At 52.0% G+C, this 18,343-nt stretch overlaps 1 protein-coding gene across 1 annotated transcript; it reads right to left on the bottom strand.

Moving 5' to 3' along the window:
- Positions 1-1,774: 1,774 nt before the first annotated feature.
- On the bottom strand, positions 1,775-7,624 carry LY6S (lymphocyte antigen 6 family member S). The gene is made up of 3 exons (XM_014589158.1): positions 7,546-7,624; positions 2,743-2,859; positions 1,775-2,049 (listed from the first exon to the last, which is right to left on the bottom strand). The coding sequence occupies exons 1-3, from the start codon at positions 7,622-7,624 to the stop codon at positions 1,775-1,777; spliced, it is 471 nt and encodes a 156-aa protein (XP_014444644.1).
- Between the last annotated feature and the right edge of the window lie 10,719 nt (positions 7,625-18,343).

Here is an 18,343-nt window from a genome sequence, read left to right as displayed (position 1 = left end):
GCGTGTGTGTGTGTGTGCGTGTGTGTGTGCGTGTGTGTGTGTGCGCGCGCGCCCAAGGCCCTGATGCGATAGAGATGAAGACGACTGCCGCGTGACCTTGCCCTGGTGAGTGGGTTGAGTGGGGCTCTCTCTCTCCTCGCTCGCTCTCCCTCTCTCTCTCTCTCTCTCTCTCTCTCTCTCTCTCTCTCTCTCTCTCTCTCTCTCTCTCTCTCTCTCTCTCTCTCTCTCTCTCTCTCTCTCTCTCTCTCTCTCTCTCTCTCTCTCTCTCTCTCTCTCTCTCTCTCTCTCTCTCTCTCTCTCTCTCTCTCTCTCTCTCTCTCTCTCTCTCTCTCTCTCTCTCTCTCTCTCTCTCTCTCTCTCTCTCTCTCTCTCTCTCTCTCTCTCTCTCTCTCTCTCTCTCTCTCTCTCTCTCTCTCTCTCTCTCTCTCTCTCTCTCTCTCTCTCTCTCTCTCTCTCTCTCTCTCTCTCTCTCTCTCTCTCTCTCTCTCTCTCTCTCTCTCTCTCTCTCTCTCTCTCTCTCTCTCTCTCTCTCTCTCTCTCTCTCTCTCTCTCTCTCTCTCTCTCTCTCTCCTCGCTCGCTCTCCCTCTCTCTCCCTCTCTCTCTGTCTCTCCCTCTCTCCTTCTCCCCTCTCTGGCCCCAAACCAAAAACACCCACAAGAGCAATGATAAATTCAGTATCAACAGAGGTTTAAAACATAATAAAGGGTCTCACTAACAACTGTAAGGGAATACTTTGAAAAAATTAAAAGAAATTATTCGTTAAAAGCTTATATAAAATGACACAATGAAAAACAGAAAACAAAAATAGCCCTTCTTTTTAGTTTTTATTTTTAATTTTACCAGAGGGCATGTGTACTCATAGGAGACACAGAGCAAGAAAGTGAGAATGCACTCCATGAGAGGTGGTCACGCCGCAATCCCTTCTCATTCTCCCTTCCTAGATTTTGGACATGTATGCATACATGCCCAGCACGTTTTTGTTTTGGGGTTTTTTTTTAAGAATTATTTTATTTAATTCTATTTATTTATTTTAATTTGACTAGAGAGGAACAGAGTGAGAGAGAGAGAAAATGAGAAAACAAGCCACCAGGTCCAGGACTCGAACTGTGGTCAGCCATATGGGAGTCCAGCGCCTTAACCACCGAGCCACCTGCCAGCCCCACTCAGCATGTTTTTTTAAGCCACCAGGCCCAGGATTCAAACCCTGTAGTCGGCCCTGTGGGACCCAGCCACAATAACCACCAAATAGCTCTGATTTTAAAAAACAAAAACACTTAACTTTGAAATCATTACAGGGTGACAGGAAGCTGCAAAGGTAGCACAGAGAGGTCCCATCCACCCTCGCCACCCATCGTGACACTGGGAAGCTGACCTTGCTCAAGGCGTCCTGTTCAGTGGCAGTGGGTCACATGGACAGAGTTCAGCAGCCATTGCCCTGCCGAGCCCCTCCTCTTCTGGTGCCCCAGTTCTGGATACACCTGCACCTCCACTTCCCACGCCAACACGGGGCAACCCTAAACTGCCTCCTCTCCCGTGGCCCCAGGCCCAGTGAAAGGGGTGAGTCCAAGCAGGTTTCCACAACGTCTGCCCACGAGGGACCCCCGCCGCCAGAGTTGCCTGACAAGGAACCCCTCCAGCATGACCACACCCTTCCCTTAGCCTGACAGCTGGAAGAACAAATTCCTCCACTACCTGCCCACGGGGCCTGAACTGGGAAGCAAGTTACACGCTGAGATGGAAGAGGGGCCTGGACCCAGGGGACTGGAAGGGGCGTCACAGCAAGACCCAGAGCAGGACAGAGCCCAGGCTGAGCACGAGCCCCCACGTCAGGGCCCAGAGGCTGCCTGTGGCCAGGGCGCCGGCGCGGCAGAGGTCACCCTTGCAGCAGGAGAGCGTGGAGTTGACCACAGCACCCAAGATGTTCATGCTCTTGAGTTGGTAGCTGTCCTTCGGGCAGGTGGGAAGGCAGAACTTTCTCTGCAGTTTCTCGGTCTCAGACCCCGCAGGAGAGAGGGAACTGAGCACGCTCTGCCCCCCTGAGGCCTGCTCTGGACAATCTCAGGGCCCTGAAGTCTGCAGGGTGGCTGGGAACCCGAACCAGGAGGAAACCAGAGAGCCCAGCCATACCCTTTGACTAAGGGGATGTCGAAGTGTGAGAAGGGCAGTCACCAGAACTGGGGCGCAGCAGAAAGGGGCGGCACCGTCAGTGGGAGCCCCTTCCCCAGCAAGGAGCCCTCGGTGGGAGGCGGCAGGTGGAGGGCAGTAGATGTGAGCCCTGGGTCTAGGCCTCCGGCCTCAGCGCTCCGGGACCAGACGCACCCCTCCTGGTTCCCCATGGCCTGGCTGATACCCCACCATGCCGGAGTCTTTCCTTCTGTGTGAAGCCACCTGTCTCTGGGTCTCTATGGTCAGGTGCACCCACTAAGTGCCCACAGGTCCCTCCTTCATGGAGCAGGTAAGACCCCAGGGACAGTGTGAGGATGGAGGCAGGGCCACTGGGCACCTGTGCAGGCTCAGACTGCTGGAGTGGAGACGGGGGCCCTCCCGCGGATGTGGGAAGGGCTGAAATGGCACCCACAGCGAGGAGGCTACGAGGGGGATCCCTCTGCTCCAGAAGCTGCAATGGTCCCCAGCCTTGCAGGATGGCAGTCCTGGCTCAGCCGCGGGGCCCAGCCCCACCCTGCCCTCCCCTCAGGAGCCCTGCCCTGCCCAAGAGGGCCCGCCCATCTCCCTGGACTCACCCATGACAGCGACCACCTCCTGGGAGATGCAGAAGCTGTCAGGGAAGTAGCATGTCCGCAACCTGCAGGAGCTGAAGTCTGAGGTTATCAGGCACTCGTAGCAGTGCAGCCCCTGAGCTGAGGAGAGGCCAGAGCTGAGTGAGAACGGGGGCCCCTCTGTCCAGGCAGTGATCCGGCATGCAAAAGCACACCAAGGCCTGACCGTGCCTCCCACATGGCCGCCTGTACCTGCGTCCCCTCCTGCCTAGCCTGCAGGCCCAGGAAGAAAGAGCGGCCTCCCTGGCCCAGTGGACCCTGAGAGGGGGCGTCACCTGTGCTTTAGGGAGCGGGAGCCTGGGCTGCAGAGGATGGTGAAGGGTGAGGGAACCAGTGAGTTGTCCTGGGGCTCTGGGCGGCCCTCATGCCCCACCTCCCTGGCTGGCCCTCCGACGTGAGAGCCAGCACAGACCTTGGGCAGCTGCCAAGTCAGGCAGTCTCCACGTGGCCCCACGGGCGCCGGCAGCGGTGGGCTTCAAGTGCCACAGAGGCTTGGGCAGGTCAGGCGGCCAGACCGAGCCCATGAGCAAAGGACAGTGGGGGTGGGCACCCAGATGCTGGGCTGGGTGGCCGAGGAGGGCAGGGAGCCTGTGCCCGGCATCTACACACCTGCCAAGAGGTCGTATGCTGCCAGGCCTGACTGTGGGCCCTGCAGGCAGAGGGGAGGCTCGAAGCACAGGAGGCCCTGGGCTGGCCTGTTTGGGAGTCAGGCTGAGGGCAAGGAGGCCCAAGGGTGGGGAAGCAGGAAAGAAATGACCAGGGGCGGGACGGAGGCAGGGGCAGGGAGTGAGGCCATGAGGTCATGGGCACAGGAGCAGGTGTGAGCTCAGGGCCACCAGGGCTGCCCCTTGTGCCCAAACCCAAGTGGCCAGCACGATGGGCCCACACTGCCTGCAGCATCCAGGCTGGCACGTCCCCTGGCCTCTGAGACACACGGCACCAGGGCCCGGCACACGGGTGTCAGCAGACTCGTGCACACCCGTGTGCAGCAACAGGCGCAGAGTGGGCACCGGACAGACACACCGCGAGGTGGGGCCCGCGCAGACACCAGGCTACAGCCAGCCCCACCCCGAGCCCAGGAAGCCCCATCTCCACCTCCGCAGGGCTCTGGGAACCCTCCCTCACGCCCCTCCCCTCTTCTGGTGCACAGCTGGGCCCCCAGCAGGCCCAGCACAGAGGCCAGCATGGCCTGGGCGCTTCTGCCTGGGGAAGGACAGTCCCTGGGGGTTGAGCTGGCCCTCGCCCTCCTGGGGCCGGCACATCCTGGGAGAGAAAGTTCCAGGACTTCCTGCTATCTCCATGCCCCCCTCCCCAGCACAGTTTGCCCTTGGTGGGCTCGTTTCCCCTCAAGACTCCTCTCTCCTTGTCCTGAGACTCTCCCCGGAGGCCTGCCCTGCACCCCAGGGTGCCCACCCTGGGCCTCCCACCCAGCCTTGCCCGTCCGGCTCCTCACCATCCTCTCTGCCAGGCTGCAGAGCAAGTGGCGAAGCAACCATCTGGGGCCGTGTGTGCCAAAGAGTAGTCCTGCCCTCGGCCCTTCCTGATTGGTGCAGAGCAAGGATGGGCCTGGACTTGCACTTCGCAAACACGGTCCCTCCTGGAGAGCGAGAGGCCACTCCAGAGCCGTCTGCCCCAGGGCTGGCCTTGGTCATTCCTTCAGCACAGGTGTGCAGGCAGCAGGACCTGGCGGGGCACTGAGAGCAGGCCAGAGCTGGTGCCAGAGGAGCTGGTCACCTCCCTGAGGGAGCTGGCAAAGAGGGGTCCCCACCCTGTTCCTAGGGGGCAGGCTCTGAGAGGTTCAGACAGAGGCTGAGGAGCACAGAGGAGAATGGAAAGAGACTTGGGTCTGGAGGCCTCTTGCGTCTGTGGGCCCTGAGCACCGGATTGAGGTTTTTAGTGTTTTGTCTTAAGGTTTTTGTCATAGAGTGCGTACACTCACCAGAGAGAGACAGAGAGAGGGAAAGTGAGAGGTCACACCCGAGAGGGCGGGGGTGGGGAGGAGCGACGCCAGGCCACAGTCCCTTCTCTTCCAGTCTCCTCCTGGGATGCTGGGCATGCACATATGTGTCCGGCGTCATGTTCAAGCCACTGGGTCTGGGACTGAAACTGCAGTTAGCCTTAACCACCATGCCATCTGCTGGCCCCTGAGTTTGGCTTTCAAGGACAGTGTCTGGTGCGATTTCAGGAAGAGAAATCCGCTTTTACAGGCAGCTGCTGGATGGAGGGAAAACAGCCCTTCAGAAAAAGCCCTTCACTAGAAAAGAAATGCATTTCACCCAGATACGACCAAAATATCAGAAGAGGGCGGAAGTGAGCAGCAGGAGCAGCCAGGCAGGCCGGAGATTACTCAGCTCGATCACAATGCATGTTTGTGCAGCTATTGAGGAAAGCGCTAGCCTCAGTGCTCAGAGTCCGCAGGACGGCCATTCCGGTGGCTCCTGGGCTCCCTTGGCTCAGACCTGGGGTTCGTCCCAGCTCCTCCGAGGCTCTGTTCATTCTGCCGTGAGAAGCGCCCCTGCACATGCGACACCCGAGGAGAGGCCGGATGGCAAGGAGCGTCCGTGTTGCTGCTGGGCCTCGGTGGTCTGGGGGTGCTCCTCCTGCAGGAGAATGGAGGTGCCAAGCTGCCACGGCTGGCAGAGCTGTCCCTGGGACGCTGAGCGGAAAAGGAACATCTGGATCTGGTGACAGGAAGCTGGGCTTGGACCCCTCTGTGGGGAAGCACATGTCAGGTAGAGAAGCTGGTCACTATGAGGGAGGTGGGAGGAAAAGCAGCCCTGCCCCACCCCCTGCTGCTCCATCCTGCCGTCCTGCCATGACTGGGGCATGTATGCACACACATGTGCTCGGCGCATTTCTCACGCCAACAGGGTCGTCTGCCATGTGAGATCCAACTCCCGTAACCGGCAGGTCCTGGGCTGCACTGGAGTCCCCTGGCTAAACCCCAGGCTGGGTTTGCCTGCCTCCGTCCCAGGTCTCACAGCTCCATCAAGCTTTGGAGGTTGTTCCTCTGACTTCGAAACAGCAGGGGACAACTCTAGAAAACCCAGGAATGTACCCAATGGCACCCACATGCATGTCCTGGAAGAAAGCCCCCGGCATATCCGCGGCCTGCCGTGGACGAGAACGCCCTCTCTGACACTCAGCACGAAGCAAGCTTCCAGACCGGACGGCGGTGCCATCCCAGTTTCCACATTTACTATGGCCACTGGTCACTGGCACCTCCGATTTTGCCCCGCTGCTGGCGAAGCGCCCCCTGACCAGCATCCTCCAGTGCTCAGACTCCAGACCTGGCGGCAGCCAACGCCCCTGGCCCCCGTACTCACTGCCGGCGGCCACCGCAGAGACCCCTCACACCTGCAGCCTCAGAGCGGCGCCGTCAAGGTGGCTGGAGCAGGCAGGCCACAGCGGACCCGACTTGCATTTTGTTTTTTCTCACTTCACAAGGCGTTCTGGACATCACAGGACAGTCGGCAGAAACCACTGGCCGGCCTGGTACTGTGCCCATGCCCCTCCCTCCCTGGCAGTGATGTGCAGTGCCTTCAGGAGTAGCCTTGCGACTGCACAGTAGCATTGCCAGAGGTGTCGCTTCAGAGACCGTTCGGCAGGGGACAGACACTGCTGACTTGTCCTTCAGGGCTGGTTCCAATTCGCTTTCCTACCAGCGACTAGATGCCCTTGTCTCCTCACAGCCTCAATCGCAAGAATGTTGTTCAACTTTTGAAATTTTGTCTTTAAAGCCGTATGGGCTGGGCTGGCTAAGACAGCCATCCCACATGGCCTACAGGGGCTCGAATCTCAGCCCTGGCGGCTTGAAAAACACAGCAGGTGCGTGTGCACATGTGCCCCGAATCCCGGTCAGCATGCCCTTACAGGGACAGGTCAGGGCACCTGTGCCGGCTCTTGCTCTCGCTCCCGCTCCCTCCTTTGGGAGCTCCAAGCTAGGCCCCATCCACGACGTCAAGTGGGCTTCCCGTACCTTGACAGCAAATTCCGGCGTCCAGGACTGTGAGCAGACAGCTGCTGCCAAAGCCACCAGCCTGCCATGGCAGGTAGTGGTGTGGATGGAGGTCACCGTACCCTGCAATCATCGGGAGAAGCTTATTTCTCTCTCCCTCTCTCCCTCTTTTTTTATAAAGACTTTTTGCTAAAGGGTGTGTCTGCTCGCCAGAGAGACAGAGAGACAGGAAGTGAGAAATTCCTTCCAAGGGGGGATGGCCAGGCTACAATCCCTTCTTTTTCCTCCCTGGGATCTTGGGCACGCACGCACACACACCTGCTGTGAGTTTTAAGCCACCGGGTTCGGAACTCGAACTAGGTCAACTACGTGGGAGTCCAGCCATGTCACCATTATACCACCTGCTAGTCCCTGGAAGAGGCTTACTCCAAGCCACAGGTCGGGGACCACAGCTGGAGCGTCACCTGGGCTCCAAGTCACTCCTGCAGGCTCACAGTCGTCCACCAGGCTTCAAGGTAAGACACAAGCTGGGGAGAGACGGGATGGGATTATGCCATTTATTTGGGACAATTGTCCTCAGCTAGCAGGACAGTAGCAAGAATGATGTCAGGCCAAGTCTGGCCAGGTGACCGGCAGAGGTCCCACACGCAGCTCCGGTGCATCGGTGTCCAGACGAGGCTGTGGCTCCAGCAGATCCTCTGGTCACAGATCTTGCCGTGAGGCGTGTGCACCCTCGTGGCCTCCCAGCCGGGTCTCAAGATTGACTCAGGGACTTCCACAGTGGCGTGCCATAGCCCAGCGCGTCAGACCTGTGACGGCCGGAGGTGGCGTCTCCGTCTTGGCACCGTCTTGATTTGCATTGGTCCTATTGAAAGTGAGGCCCAGCATCTTTGCACAACCGCAGGGTTCAATTTGATGTTTGTCTTCCATTTCTGTATTGGCATCGTGGTTTTATTTTCTGTCCATTTTCTCTTATAGTTTTCCACTCACTGGAGAGAGAGGAGTGAAAAATCACTTCCCAGGGAGGGTGGACATGCCGCAATCCCTTCCCCTCCTTTCTCCTTTTGGGATTCTGGGCCTGTACACACACCTGCCCAGTCTAGTTTTGGTCTGGGACTCAAACCAAGCAGTCGGCCATGTGGGATCCAGCACCTTACCCACCGTGCCATCAGGCTGGCCCAATGCCCCATCTGTTTTCACTATGGTAAAATACACTTACAGTCCAGCACTGCAGCCATTCTAAAGAGTACCATTCAGTGGCACTTAGTACAAGTGTGAGGTTGTACAACCCTCACCAGATCTAGTTACAAAATACTTTCATCACCCAAGTAGGTAACCCTATTGTCATACATAGTCACCCCTCAAATCTCTCTTCACAGCTCCCAGCAGCCACTAATCTGCCCTCCGTCCACGGACCTGCCCGTGCCGGTGGTTTCACACATGTCAAACCAAGCGAACTCTGGCCTCTTGTGCCTGACCGCCTTCACTTAGCATCATGTCTGTTGGTTGGTCTGTACATGAGCATGTATCAGCATGCTCTTCCTGACAAGGCTGCCTGCACCACACACACGTGTGCACACCCATTGGTGCAGCTCTCCATCTGCTGCTGTGAAGAGCCCGGTTATGAGCATTTGGCTTCACTTGACCCCCTTCTTGGGCAGAGATCCATGAATAGAATTGGTGGGTTTGTGGTAATTCTGCAATTACCTTACCAAGGAACCCCCAGATTCACTGCAGAAACCACGACAAGTCACACTCCCATGGGCAGTGAAGGACCGTTCCCATCTCTCCACATCCTCCCCTACTTACTACTTCCTGGGGTATTCTCTTTCATTTTGTTTTGTGTCAAGAATGTATCTCTGGGGTGAGAGTTCTCTTGGGTTCTTGTCTTCATCACAGAAACCCAAAAACAACTTCAAATGCGAGTCAGACGGCACAGTGAAGCAAGTTTATTGAGCAGAGTGGGAAAATGTCCCCAGGCAGAGTAAACTGCTCAGGAGAAGGTGGCAGCCCAAGGGCCTCCGGTCAACCTCTAAGGGAGGAGGGCTCTCCATGCATATTCATGAGGGGGTGGGCTCCATCTCTTCTCATTCAAGGATGTCATCACTGGATTGAGGTCTACCCAGTCCCTCGGTTGACAACTTTCATGGACAGGGATACTTCTGTCCTATCATTTCTCATCTCTTGGTCAATCAGCTTCACCCACACAGTCTCCAACATCCACTTTCTCTGAGAGACTATCTACCTGAGAAGGTGACATAAGTGCAGTGGGCCAGGCCAGTCACCATAGCAACCTCTCCTTGGAAAATATCACAGAGACCAGGCAAGCTTCCTGTGGCCATGGGTGTAGGGAGCAGCCTGAATCTGAGCAAACATGGTGACCTTTAGACACATGTAGAAACATGGTTCTATGGGCAGTCATTTGCAAGGCAATGTACTCCATTAACATGTGAATACATTAGCTCTCTGTGTTTCCAAAACTGCAGAGCAATATCAGTTTAAAGGAAGTCACATATCTTAATCAGAATTGGCCCAAGAAGATTAAGGAAAACTTTCTTAGGACTACATGGGGCCAGGCATCTTCACATCTTCAGCAGATTAACATCTGAAAACAACTGCCCTTGCATTCTACTCTCCCTTCCCCCACTTTCTGCCCTTTAAAAGAGTAAACCTGGGAATGATTTGGGGCCATGGCTGCCTCCATCAGAGGAATCTGGACCATCTGACCCCTACTTTTCTTGTGTGTCTTTGTGTGTTTATGTTTATGTATATTCTCTAATCCACAGCCCCCCACCTTAGTCAGGCAAGCATTTGTTAGGCCATGAGGGACAGGGCACTTTGGCTTTCCTGGTGACCTTTAGACACATGTAGAAACATGGTTCTATGGGCAGTCATTTGCAAGGCAATGTACTCCATTAACATGTGAATACATTAGCTCTCTGTGTTTCCAAAACTGCAGAGCAATATCAGTTTAAAGGAAGTCACATATCTTAATCAGAATTGGCCCAAGAAGATTAAGGAAAACTTTCTTAGGACTACATGGGGCCAGGCATCTTCACATCTTCAGCAGATTAACATCTGAAAACAACTGCCCTTGCATTCTACTCTCCCTTCCCCCACTTTCTGCCCTTTAAAAGAGTAAACCTGGGAATGATTTGGGGCCATGGCTGCCTCCATCAGAGGAATCTGGACCATCTGACCCCTACTTTTCTTGTGTGTCTTTGTGTGTTTATGTTTATGTATATTCTCTAATCCACAGCCCCCCACCTTAGTCAGGCAAGCATTTGTTAGGCCATGAGGGACAGGGCACTTTGGCTTTCCTGAATTCATCCATGATGTTTTCTGGGTCCTCCCTTTCTCTTCTGCTAACACTAATTCAAGAGTCAGGCATCAGTTCCAGTCTCTAGGCCTCAGCATTGTGCAAAACACCAAACCCAGTCAGCCACTCTCTGGGTTTTTACATGATAATTATTATCATTATTATTACAGCCATCCTGAAGAGTGTGAAGGGCTATCTCTTTGTGGTTCTGATGATCATTTTCCAAATGACCAATGAAGTTGAGCATTTTCTCATGTTCTTGTTGGCCACTTGGATAGAGAAATGTCTACTCAAGTCCTTTGTGCATTTGTCTTCTTATTGAATTGTTGGAGTTCTTTATATATTCTTTGTGTTATGTATGATCCTTTCATATATATTCTCTCATTTGGTGGGTTGTCTTTTAATTTTCTGCATATTGCACTTGAATGCACAAAAGTTTTTAATTTGGAGGCCAGCCTGTGGCCTGGAGGTTAAGACAGCTGAATTCTAGATGACCAACAGTGCAGTCCAAGTCTCAGACCTGGTGACTTGAAAAACATGCCAGGTACATGTGTGTGCATGCCCAAAATCCTGAGAGGAGAATGAAGGAGAAGGGAATGCAGCACAGTCATCCCCCTTGGGTGATTTCTCACTTTCCCTTTCTCTCTCTGTCTCTCTCTGGTCATTGCCTTACAACAATTTATTTTTAAGTTTCCAATTTTTATGAAGTCTAGTTTATTGTTTTATTGATGCTGTTGCCCATGCCTTGGTGGCATAGGTAAGAGATCATTGTCAGAGCCAAGGCTATGGAGATTCACCACTATGCTTTCTTCTAAAAGTTTTAGAATGTTAGCTTGTATTTATGTCTCATATCCACTTTTAGCTAATGTTTCTATTTAATGTGTGTGAAGTAAGGACCCAACTTCATTTTTTTCACTGTGGATATCTGGCTACCCCAGCATCATTTGTTAGAAACAACTTTTCTTCCCCCATTTCACCTGACATTCTTGTGAAAAATCAATTGACCGTACATGTGAGGGCTTATTTCTGGTTCTCTGTTCTACTCATTGGTCTCCCCTTATGTTATAACCACACCATTTTGATTATTGTAGAATTGTACTAAATTTTTCAACAGAAAATGTGAGTACTCCAACTATTTTTTGTTTGTTTGTTTGTTTTCTCACTGGAGAGACAGACAGACAAAGTGAGAAATCATTCCCCAGGGTGACTGGCCATATAGGCAACCCCTATTCCTCCATTCTCCTCTTGGGATTTTAGTCTCACACACACATGCCTGGTGTGAATTTTAAGCTGCCAGATCAAGACTTGAACTATAGTTGACTACATGGGATTCCGGTGACGCAACCATTATTCCATCTACTTGTCCCCAACTGTTCTTTTTCAAGATTCTCTTGGTTAGTCTAGGTCCCTTGAAATTCCATACAAATTTCAGGAGAATCTTGTCCAGTTCTTAAAAAAGACAGAAAAAAAAGAAAAAAAATTAAAACTGGTGGTATTTGATACAGATTACACCAAATCTTTAGAGCACTTTGGAGAATGTTGTCATTTTTAATATTAAATCTTCCAATTCATGAACATAGGATATCTTCCCACTTATTTAGGTCTTCCTTGATTTATTTCAGCAATGTAGTTTTTAGTTTACAAATCTTGCACCTATTTGGTTAAATTTATTCTTAAGTATTTGATCGTTTTTGCTAGTGTAGATGGAATTGGGTTTTTTTTAACTTCCTTTTTGGATCGTTCATTCCTGAGGTATATAAAAATGCCACTCTTGAGCCACCTGTGGCCTGGTGGTTAAGGTGGCTTAATCCCACATGGCCAACCATGCAATTCAAGTCCCAGACCCTGTAGCCTGAGAAACATGCCAGGCACATGTGCATGCATTTCCAAAATCTCAAAAGAAGGGAGAGATAGAAAAGGAGATTGTGGCATGATCATGCACAAGGTGGAGTGCTGTTTTACTTTCCTTCCCTCTCTCTGTCTCTCTCTGGTGAGTGCATGCTCCCTCTGGCAATTTTTTTTATGACATTGATACATGTTGATCTTGTATTGTGCAACTTTGCTGACTTTTCCCCATAGTTCTGACAGTTGTGTGTGTGTGTGTGTGTGTGTGTGTGTAGCTTTCTAGATTTTCTATGTATAAGGTCATGTGATTTGCAAATAAAGATCATTTTACTTCTTCCTTTCCAAACTGAATGCCCTCTTTTTTTTCTTTATTGAATTGCATCAGCTATAACTTCCAGAAAATGTTGAATAGAACTGGAGATGCTTGCTATCCTTGTCTTGTTTCTCATCTTAGGGGGAAAGTGTCCAGTCTTCACTATTGATTATGATTTTAATAAGTATGATACTTTTTTTATTACTGGTAATGTCCTTTATCATGCTGAGGAAGTTTCCTTCTAGGCCTAGTTTGTCGAGCATTTTTATCATGAAAGGGTGTTGGATTGCAGCAAATGCTTTCTTGCTACCTTGCAATCCTTCTGCCTCAGCCTTGCAAGTAGCCAGAACTACAGGTGCATGCTACTACGGGCTGAGTCTGGATGACAGCTGAAGACTCATGTGACTTCTTGCTTATCCCTGTCTCAGGGCACAGCTCTCTTGGGCTTCTGGTTGGGATTCTGGAGAGCCTGTCTTCTTGGCCCTGGAACACATCAGAGACCTGGTTCTGCTCTTTGGCACGTTCATGCTTTACATTGGAACCTCCCAGTAGCTTCCTATATCTACAGCTTCAAAGCCTGGCGCATACTCAGAGCAAGACCAATCTGCATGTGAAGTAGGCCTCCTCCCTCTGCTGAGTATTTGACTCCGATGGCTGAGGCTACATGGTTTCTGTGTCACTTTGGCAGGGTCCTCTGAGGTTGCCTTCTCCTGTATTTAGCCCTCAAACTCAGCATGAACTCTATGTGGGAAAATTAAAGTGTGTTTGTGGCTTTCTAGTTGGCCATCGGGTCAGCACTGGTTTCGTTTCCCAGGGTGGGGTCACTAGAGGCCAAGCCTGCTCCCACCTGACACGCTTATCTGACAGACATCTCCGAGAAGGAAGGGGCAGCAGCCCTCACCGCATTGCAGCCCCCAGGAAGTCCAGGGTGCCCAGCACACTGCGAGGGACCTACAGTCTGCCCGGCTCTCCCCCGGCCTCGTGTGTTCGATGGTCTCAGCATACTTCTGCCACTCAAGCCGTGGAAGTCCGGTGGGCGCTGGCGGGGACGGACTTCGTGTCCACTTTGCACCCTGAATCTGCATTGACCGTTTTCCAGGTTTGCCATTTCCGTAGTTCATTCTCAGGACTTCAGCTGTGCCATGGCGCCCTCCCCCGATTTTCTGCTTTTGCGGTTACAGTGCCGCGCACTGCCCGTCTTCCTGACCACACCGAGTCTTGAAGAGCGATGGGCGTGCTTTCGCTGCTTCCCTTACGGGGCAAATTGCTGCCTTTAGGAAATTATGTATTTTCTTCACTCTTTTAAAAGTTTGTCTATTTCTTTTTAAAAATCTTACTGACTTGTTCATTCATAAGAGACAGAGACAGAAAGATGGATACCCCCACCAGGGTCCTCACACCACAATCCTCAGCCTCAGCAGCTCCAATCATGGCACACCCATGTACACCGTGGCACGCTCAGGGAGGTCCCACGCCGTGAACCAGGACCTCTCCCTGTGTGGGTCTATCCAGTGCCACTGCACCTCCCCCTGGCCCCTTGAATATTTTAAATTAGGAATGGACACTTAGGGTTGGCTCTGTGGCCTGGTGGTTAAGCAGCTAGACCCCACATGCAGTTCGAGTCCTGGACACTGCGACTCGAGAAGTGTGTGAATGCATGCCCGCGATTCCAAAAGCAGGGGGAGACGGAGAAGAGCTTGCAGCATGGTCACTCCCCACAGGAGGTGCTCTCTCCTCCCCTCTCTGCCTCTCTCTGGCAAGCACGTGTACCCTCTAGAACAACAAAAACAATTTTTTGGTTGTCACATGATGTTTTCCTGTGTGCTTCTTAACTAGCTGGGCATTCCACTGTGCCACTGTTGATGTCATCAATGATGTCATGAGGGTGGCGGCCACCGACATTGCTGCCTACAGACGGGACTGTCCCCAGGATCTCTTTAATGGTTCCAGAGAGTTCTCTGGCGAAAGACCAGCACCTCATCTGTCGGGCAATGCTGACGATCCGTCAGAGGTGATGTCCCACTGTGTTCACTATTCTGCTTCTGTCTCTTGGCGGTTCTTTGAGGGCTTTGATGGTCAGCTAGAGGCAGACATGCCACTTCATTCTGGGCCGGCCTATTCTGAATGGCCAATGTCATGGTCATCCTCAGGCCCTTCCACTCACTGGTTGCCTTGGCGATGTCATCACCAACTGTTTTGGAGACAGGCCCAGAGGGCCGATCCTGGGGGCCAGGGCAGACGAGGCACCGACTTCGCCACCAGTGCTCCTCAGGTACACGACTTCGATCTCATGGTCCAACTTGGGCATCATGGTGGCGGTGGTCGGAGTCAGGTGAACCAGGATTCGGGACGACCAGAGAAAGTTGCGCCGAGGCCTCCTCCAAGCTGAAAGCCGAAAAGGAGAAAAAAAATTTTAAATTAATTTTTTAAATTAACTTATTTGAAAGTATTTTATGTGATAGTTATTTTTATATCTATCAATATGATGAATTATATTAATGAGTTTTCTAACATTTAACTATCACTAAACCCATCAAGTAAGCTCTACTTATCTTCTAGTTTCGTAATGTGCTACGGGCATTACTGGTCAGTGTTCACAATGGTCTTTTTCAGGCCAGCTCTGAGGCACAGTGGTCAGGAGAGCCCAGTCCCTCTCGCACGGTGGTCAGCTCAAGGAGAGCCTGGTCCCTCTTGCACAGTGACTGCTGCCCGAGTACTGGGCACACATGCGCATGGCCCAGACAGCCAGCAAGTGCCAGAGACCCATCAGGCTCGGGGCCTGGGGGCTGCATGTGACCATACCTGTGGAGCGTGCACCTCCCTCTCCACCTCTCCCCCTCTCTCAGTTAAGATAGAGAATCCTCAGAGCCTTCAACCAGGAAGAAAATGTGGGCCGAGGAAAAGCACTGTCTGAGGATTCTCGAGACTGTGGGAGGAGGGCAGGCAATGGGGGACGAGAGGGAGGGAAGGAATTAAAAAAAAAAGGAAAACATTGAATGGGCACAAAAATGGAAACCTCTGTTGATGAGATGGCGGTCTCTGACTGGACTCGCGTGGTACACGTGTGCCCAGGCCATTTTATATGCTGTGAAGATGTAATCCAATGTAAAAAGTCCTGAGCTCTGAGTGACCAGCCCCAAATATGTCAGAGAAGAAAATTTGCAGGTGGTGTGTTCTGGCTTCTCACAGAAGATCGCACAAGTATACAAAATAAAAAGTGCCAGGCCAGCCCTATGGCCTAGTGGTCAAGGAAACTGGATCCCACTTTGCCAACTGCAGTTCGAATCTCGAGCCTGGTAGCTTGAAAACTGCACTGAGCACGTGTGTGTGTGTGTGTGTGTGTGTGTGCCAAAATCCCAACAGGATGGACAAATGGAGGAGAGGAGACTACGGCGTGGCCATCCCCTCTGGAGAGGTGAGGTCTCATTTTCCCTCCGTCTCTCTCCAGTGAGTGCACGCTCCCTCTAGCAAAAACCTTAGAAAGTAATAATAAAAATAGTGATAATAATAGTAACCACACTAAATACCTGGAGGATGCTGCTTTTGAAAGTCTTCTGATAGTTTCTTTTTAGTTAATCTAAGTGTGTATTTTTTTTGTTGTTTTATTTCTTTACTGTATCCAGTAATTATGTACAGGACAGTTACAGGGCTCTTTATAAAATGATAAGGAGTCAGCAGATGGCATAGCGGTTACATCGCTGGACTCCCACGTGGCCGACCATGGTTCGAGTACTGGACCTGGTGGCTTGAAACTCACACTGGGCACGTGTGCGTGCATGCCCAAGATCCCAGGAGGAGAATGGAGAAGGGACTGTGGCATGGCCATCCTTTTGGTGGGGGACTTCTCACTTTCCCTCTCACTGTCTCTGTCTCTCTCTCTCCCCAATGAGCACACATGCCCTAAGGCAAAAACCTCTACAAAAATAATAATAATAATAGTAAATAAGAAGTACAGTGTCCAGGGGTGCTCCTGGGGACCCCTTATCTGCCTGAAGCTAGGGGCTGACACTCCCGACAGAGAGACTGCCCCTAGGCAGGGCACGGGGTACAGCACATTCTGGGGCTTCCCCTCAGCTCCCACAGCCTGGCCACCTCCCAGGCTCCCAGCGCCTATTTCTTTTGTACCATAAAATGGTGTTTGAACTTCCACCCTCCCCACTTGGCCTCTCACATCAAAGGAGTCCTGCGCACGCACATCCGTACAGAATGAGCACGCCCAATCACAGCCGCAGCCGCAGCTGGAGAGGCACAGCTTCGAGCCCCAGCTCAGCCGGATGCTCAGCTGCCCCTGGTCCCCGCCAACTGGCCCGGCAGGAGGACGCAGGGGCGGCTGATGAGGAGGCCCTGTCACAAAGCTCGCTGTCTCTCCGACGAACGCCCTTGGGGTTTTTTGTTCGTGGTTGTAATTTGTCAGAGTGGGCGTATGCTCTCACTGGAGAGAGACAGCGAGAGCAAAAGATTGGGAGAGAAAGTGAGAGCGCCTTCCTGGGGAATGGGTGCACTGCATTCTCTCCTCCACCTCCCTCTGACTGGGATTCCGGGCACACGCACCTGTGCCTGGCGCTTCTCCAGTCGCCAGGCCGAGGGCTGGAACCACACAGTTGGCCACATGGCTCCACTGTCCTTAACCACCACACCACCAGCCAGCCCCAAACAGTTTTTAAAAACAAAAATAACGGGCTGGCAGAGCATGGTGGTTAAGGTGCTGGACTCCCACAGGGTCAACTGTGGTTCAAATCCCAGACCTGGAGGCTTGCTCTCTCACTCTCTCTCTCTCTGTTGAAATTTTAAACAAATAATAATAATTTATATGTGTGTGTGTGTTTAAATAAATGCATATGTCTTTTTCCTGTTAATGTGTTCATTAGTTTAATTCTCAGACTGGAACGTCAAACACCCCCTTCACCCCACCCCTATACTCAGTTAATTTAACTAGGTGCTTATCTAGTTATTTGAATTTTTCAGAGAAAAAAGGTTTTAATTTCCTAATTATAGCTTACTTTTTCCTGTCCACTATTCATTTCTGCTTTTGCTATTATCTCCCTCTTTGCGCTTTCTTCTGCCTGCTTTGTTTTTTTCCTTTGGTGTCTCCCCCCCCCTTTTTTTTTGTATTTTTGGAGTTGGAAATTTAATTTGGAGTTGTCCATTTTCCTTCCTTTCTATTGAAAACAAAGGCTAGACCTTTAAAACTTTTTCTATATTGACACTTGAAAGATAGCTGGGTGTTAGAAAATCCTTGATTCAAATTTGACTTTCTTGAGTTTTTGGGGGGTGCTTTTTTTTAAAGAATTATTTATTTATTATCATTATTTTTCAGTTTTGATCAGAGAGAGAGCAAGCTGCCAGGTCCAGGTCTCGAACCATGGTTGGCCATGTAGGAGTCCAGCACCTTTAACCACCATACCAACTGCTGGCCCCAAGGGGGGTACTTTTTAAAACATTTCCCCCTCATTCATGATAGAGTGTACATGTGTGTGAGAGTGAGAGAGGGGAGCACCATCCGGTTACACCACAGCCCCTTCTTCCAGTCCTCCAGCCTGTGGACTCAGGCCCTGTGCATGTGCTAGGCAGGGTGCCAAGCTGATCAGCAGAGCTTTGAACCACGGTTGCCATGGGGATCCAGCTTCTGAGCAGCCTCCATAGAGCTGACCCTTGGCTGCTGTTGTGTACTATTTTTGCTGCAGCAAAATGTTTATATATATATATATATTTTGCCTTAACCAGCGCACCACCTGCCAGTCCATCACTCGTTAGGGCGTACCCCTGAGGAGTCTGACGCGGGCTGCTTTTCCCTTTACACATGTTTTTGGTGGCTGTAGGCTCTGAGGATTATTTCCAGGTCTTCCACCTAAACCCAGCCCTGGGACGGTCCTGGAGCCCGCTTTCTGGACCGAGCAGCAGGAACACGAATCACTCAGACCAGAGCCCAGGGCGGTCGTTCCCTCCCTCCTTCCCCTTACCAAGGTCCGATGATTTCAGTCCCCCGGCTTCCTGCGGAGGAGGAAGGGGTGGCCATGCAGAGCCAGCTTCCCTGGGGAGGGCTCCTAGTCACACTGCCCTCCCACCCTGCCTCACAACCTGGAGCAAGATCAGGTGACACAATCAGTAAACAAGCGCTAGGGGCCTAAGG

This window comes from Tupaia chinensis, unplaced genomic scaffold (assembly GCF_000334495.1).
Source record: "Tupaia chinensis unplaced genomic scaffold, TupChi_1.0 Scaffold000335_1, whole genome shotgun sequence".
In the NCBI taxonomy this organism is placed as follows: domain Eukaryota; kingdom Metazoa; phylum Chordata; class Mammalia; order Scandentia; family Tupaiidae; genus Tupaia; species Tupaia belangeri.
This window is presented reverse-complemented; position numbering and strand designations above follow the sequence as displayed.

What these genes read in the sequence shown, in the direction of transcription:
- LY6S (XM_014589158.1), bottom strand. Translation starts at nt 7,624, where the DNA reads ATGCTGGGCCTCACTTTCAATAGGACCAATGCAAATCAAGACGGTGCC. An exon ending in GCCACCTCCGGCCGTCACAG is followed by an intron (nt 2,860 to 7,545) that starts GTCTGACGCGCT and finishes GCCTCTCCTCAG; the next exon opens with CTCAGGGGCTGCACTGCTAC. An exon ending in GGAGGTGGTCGCTGTCATGG is followed by an intron (nt 2,050 to 2,742) that starts GTGAGTCCAGGG and finishes GAGATTGTCCAG; the next exon opens with AGCAGGCCTCAGGGGGGCAG.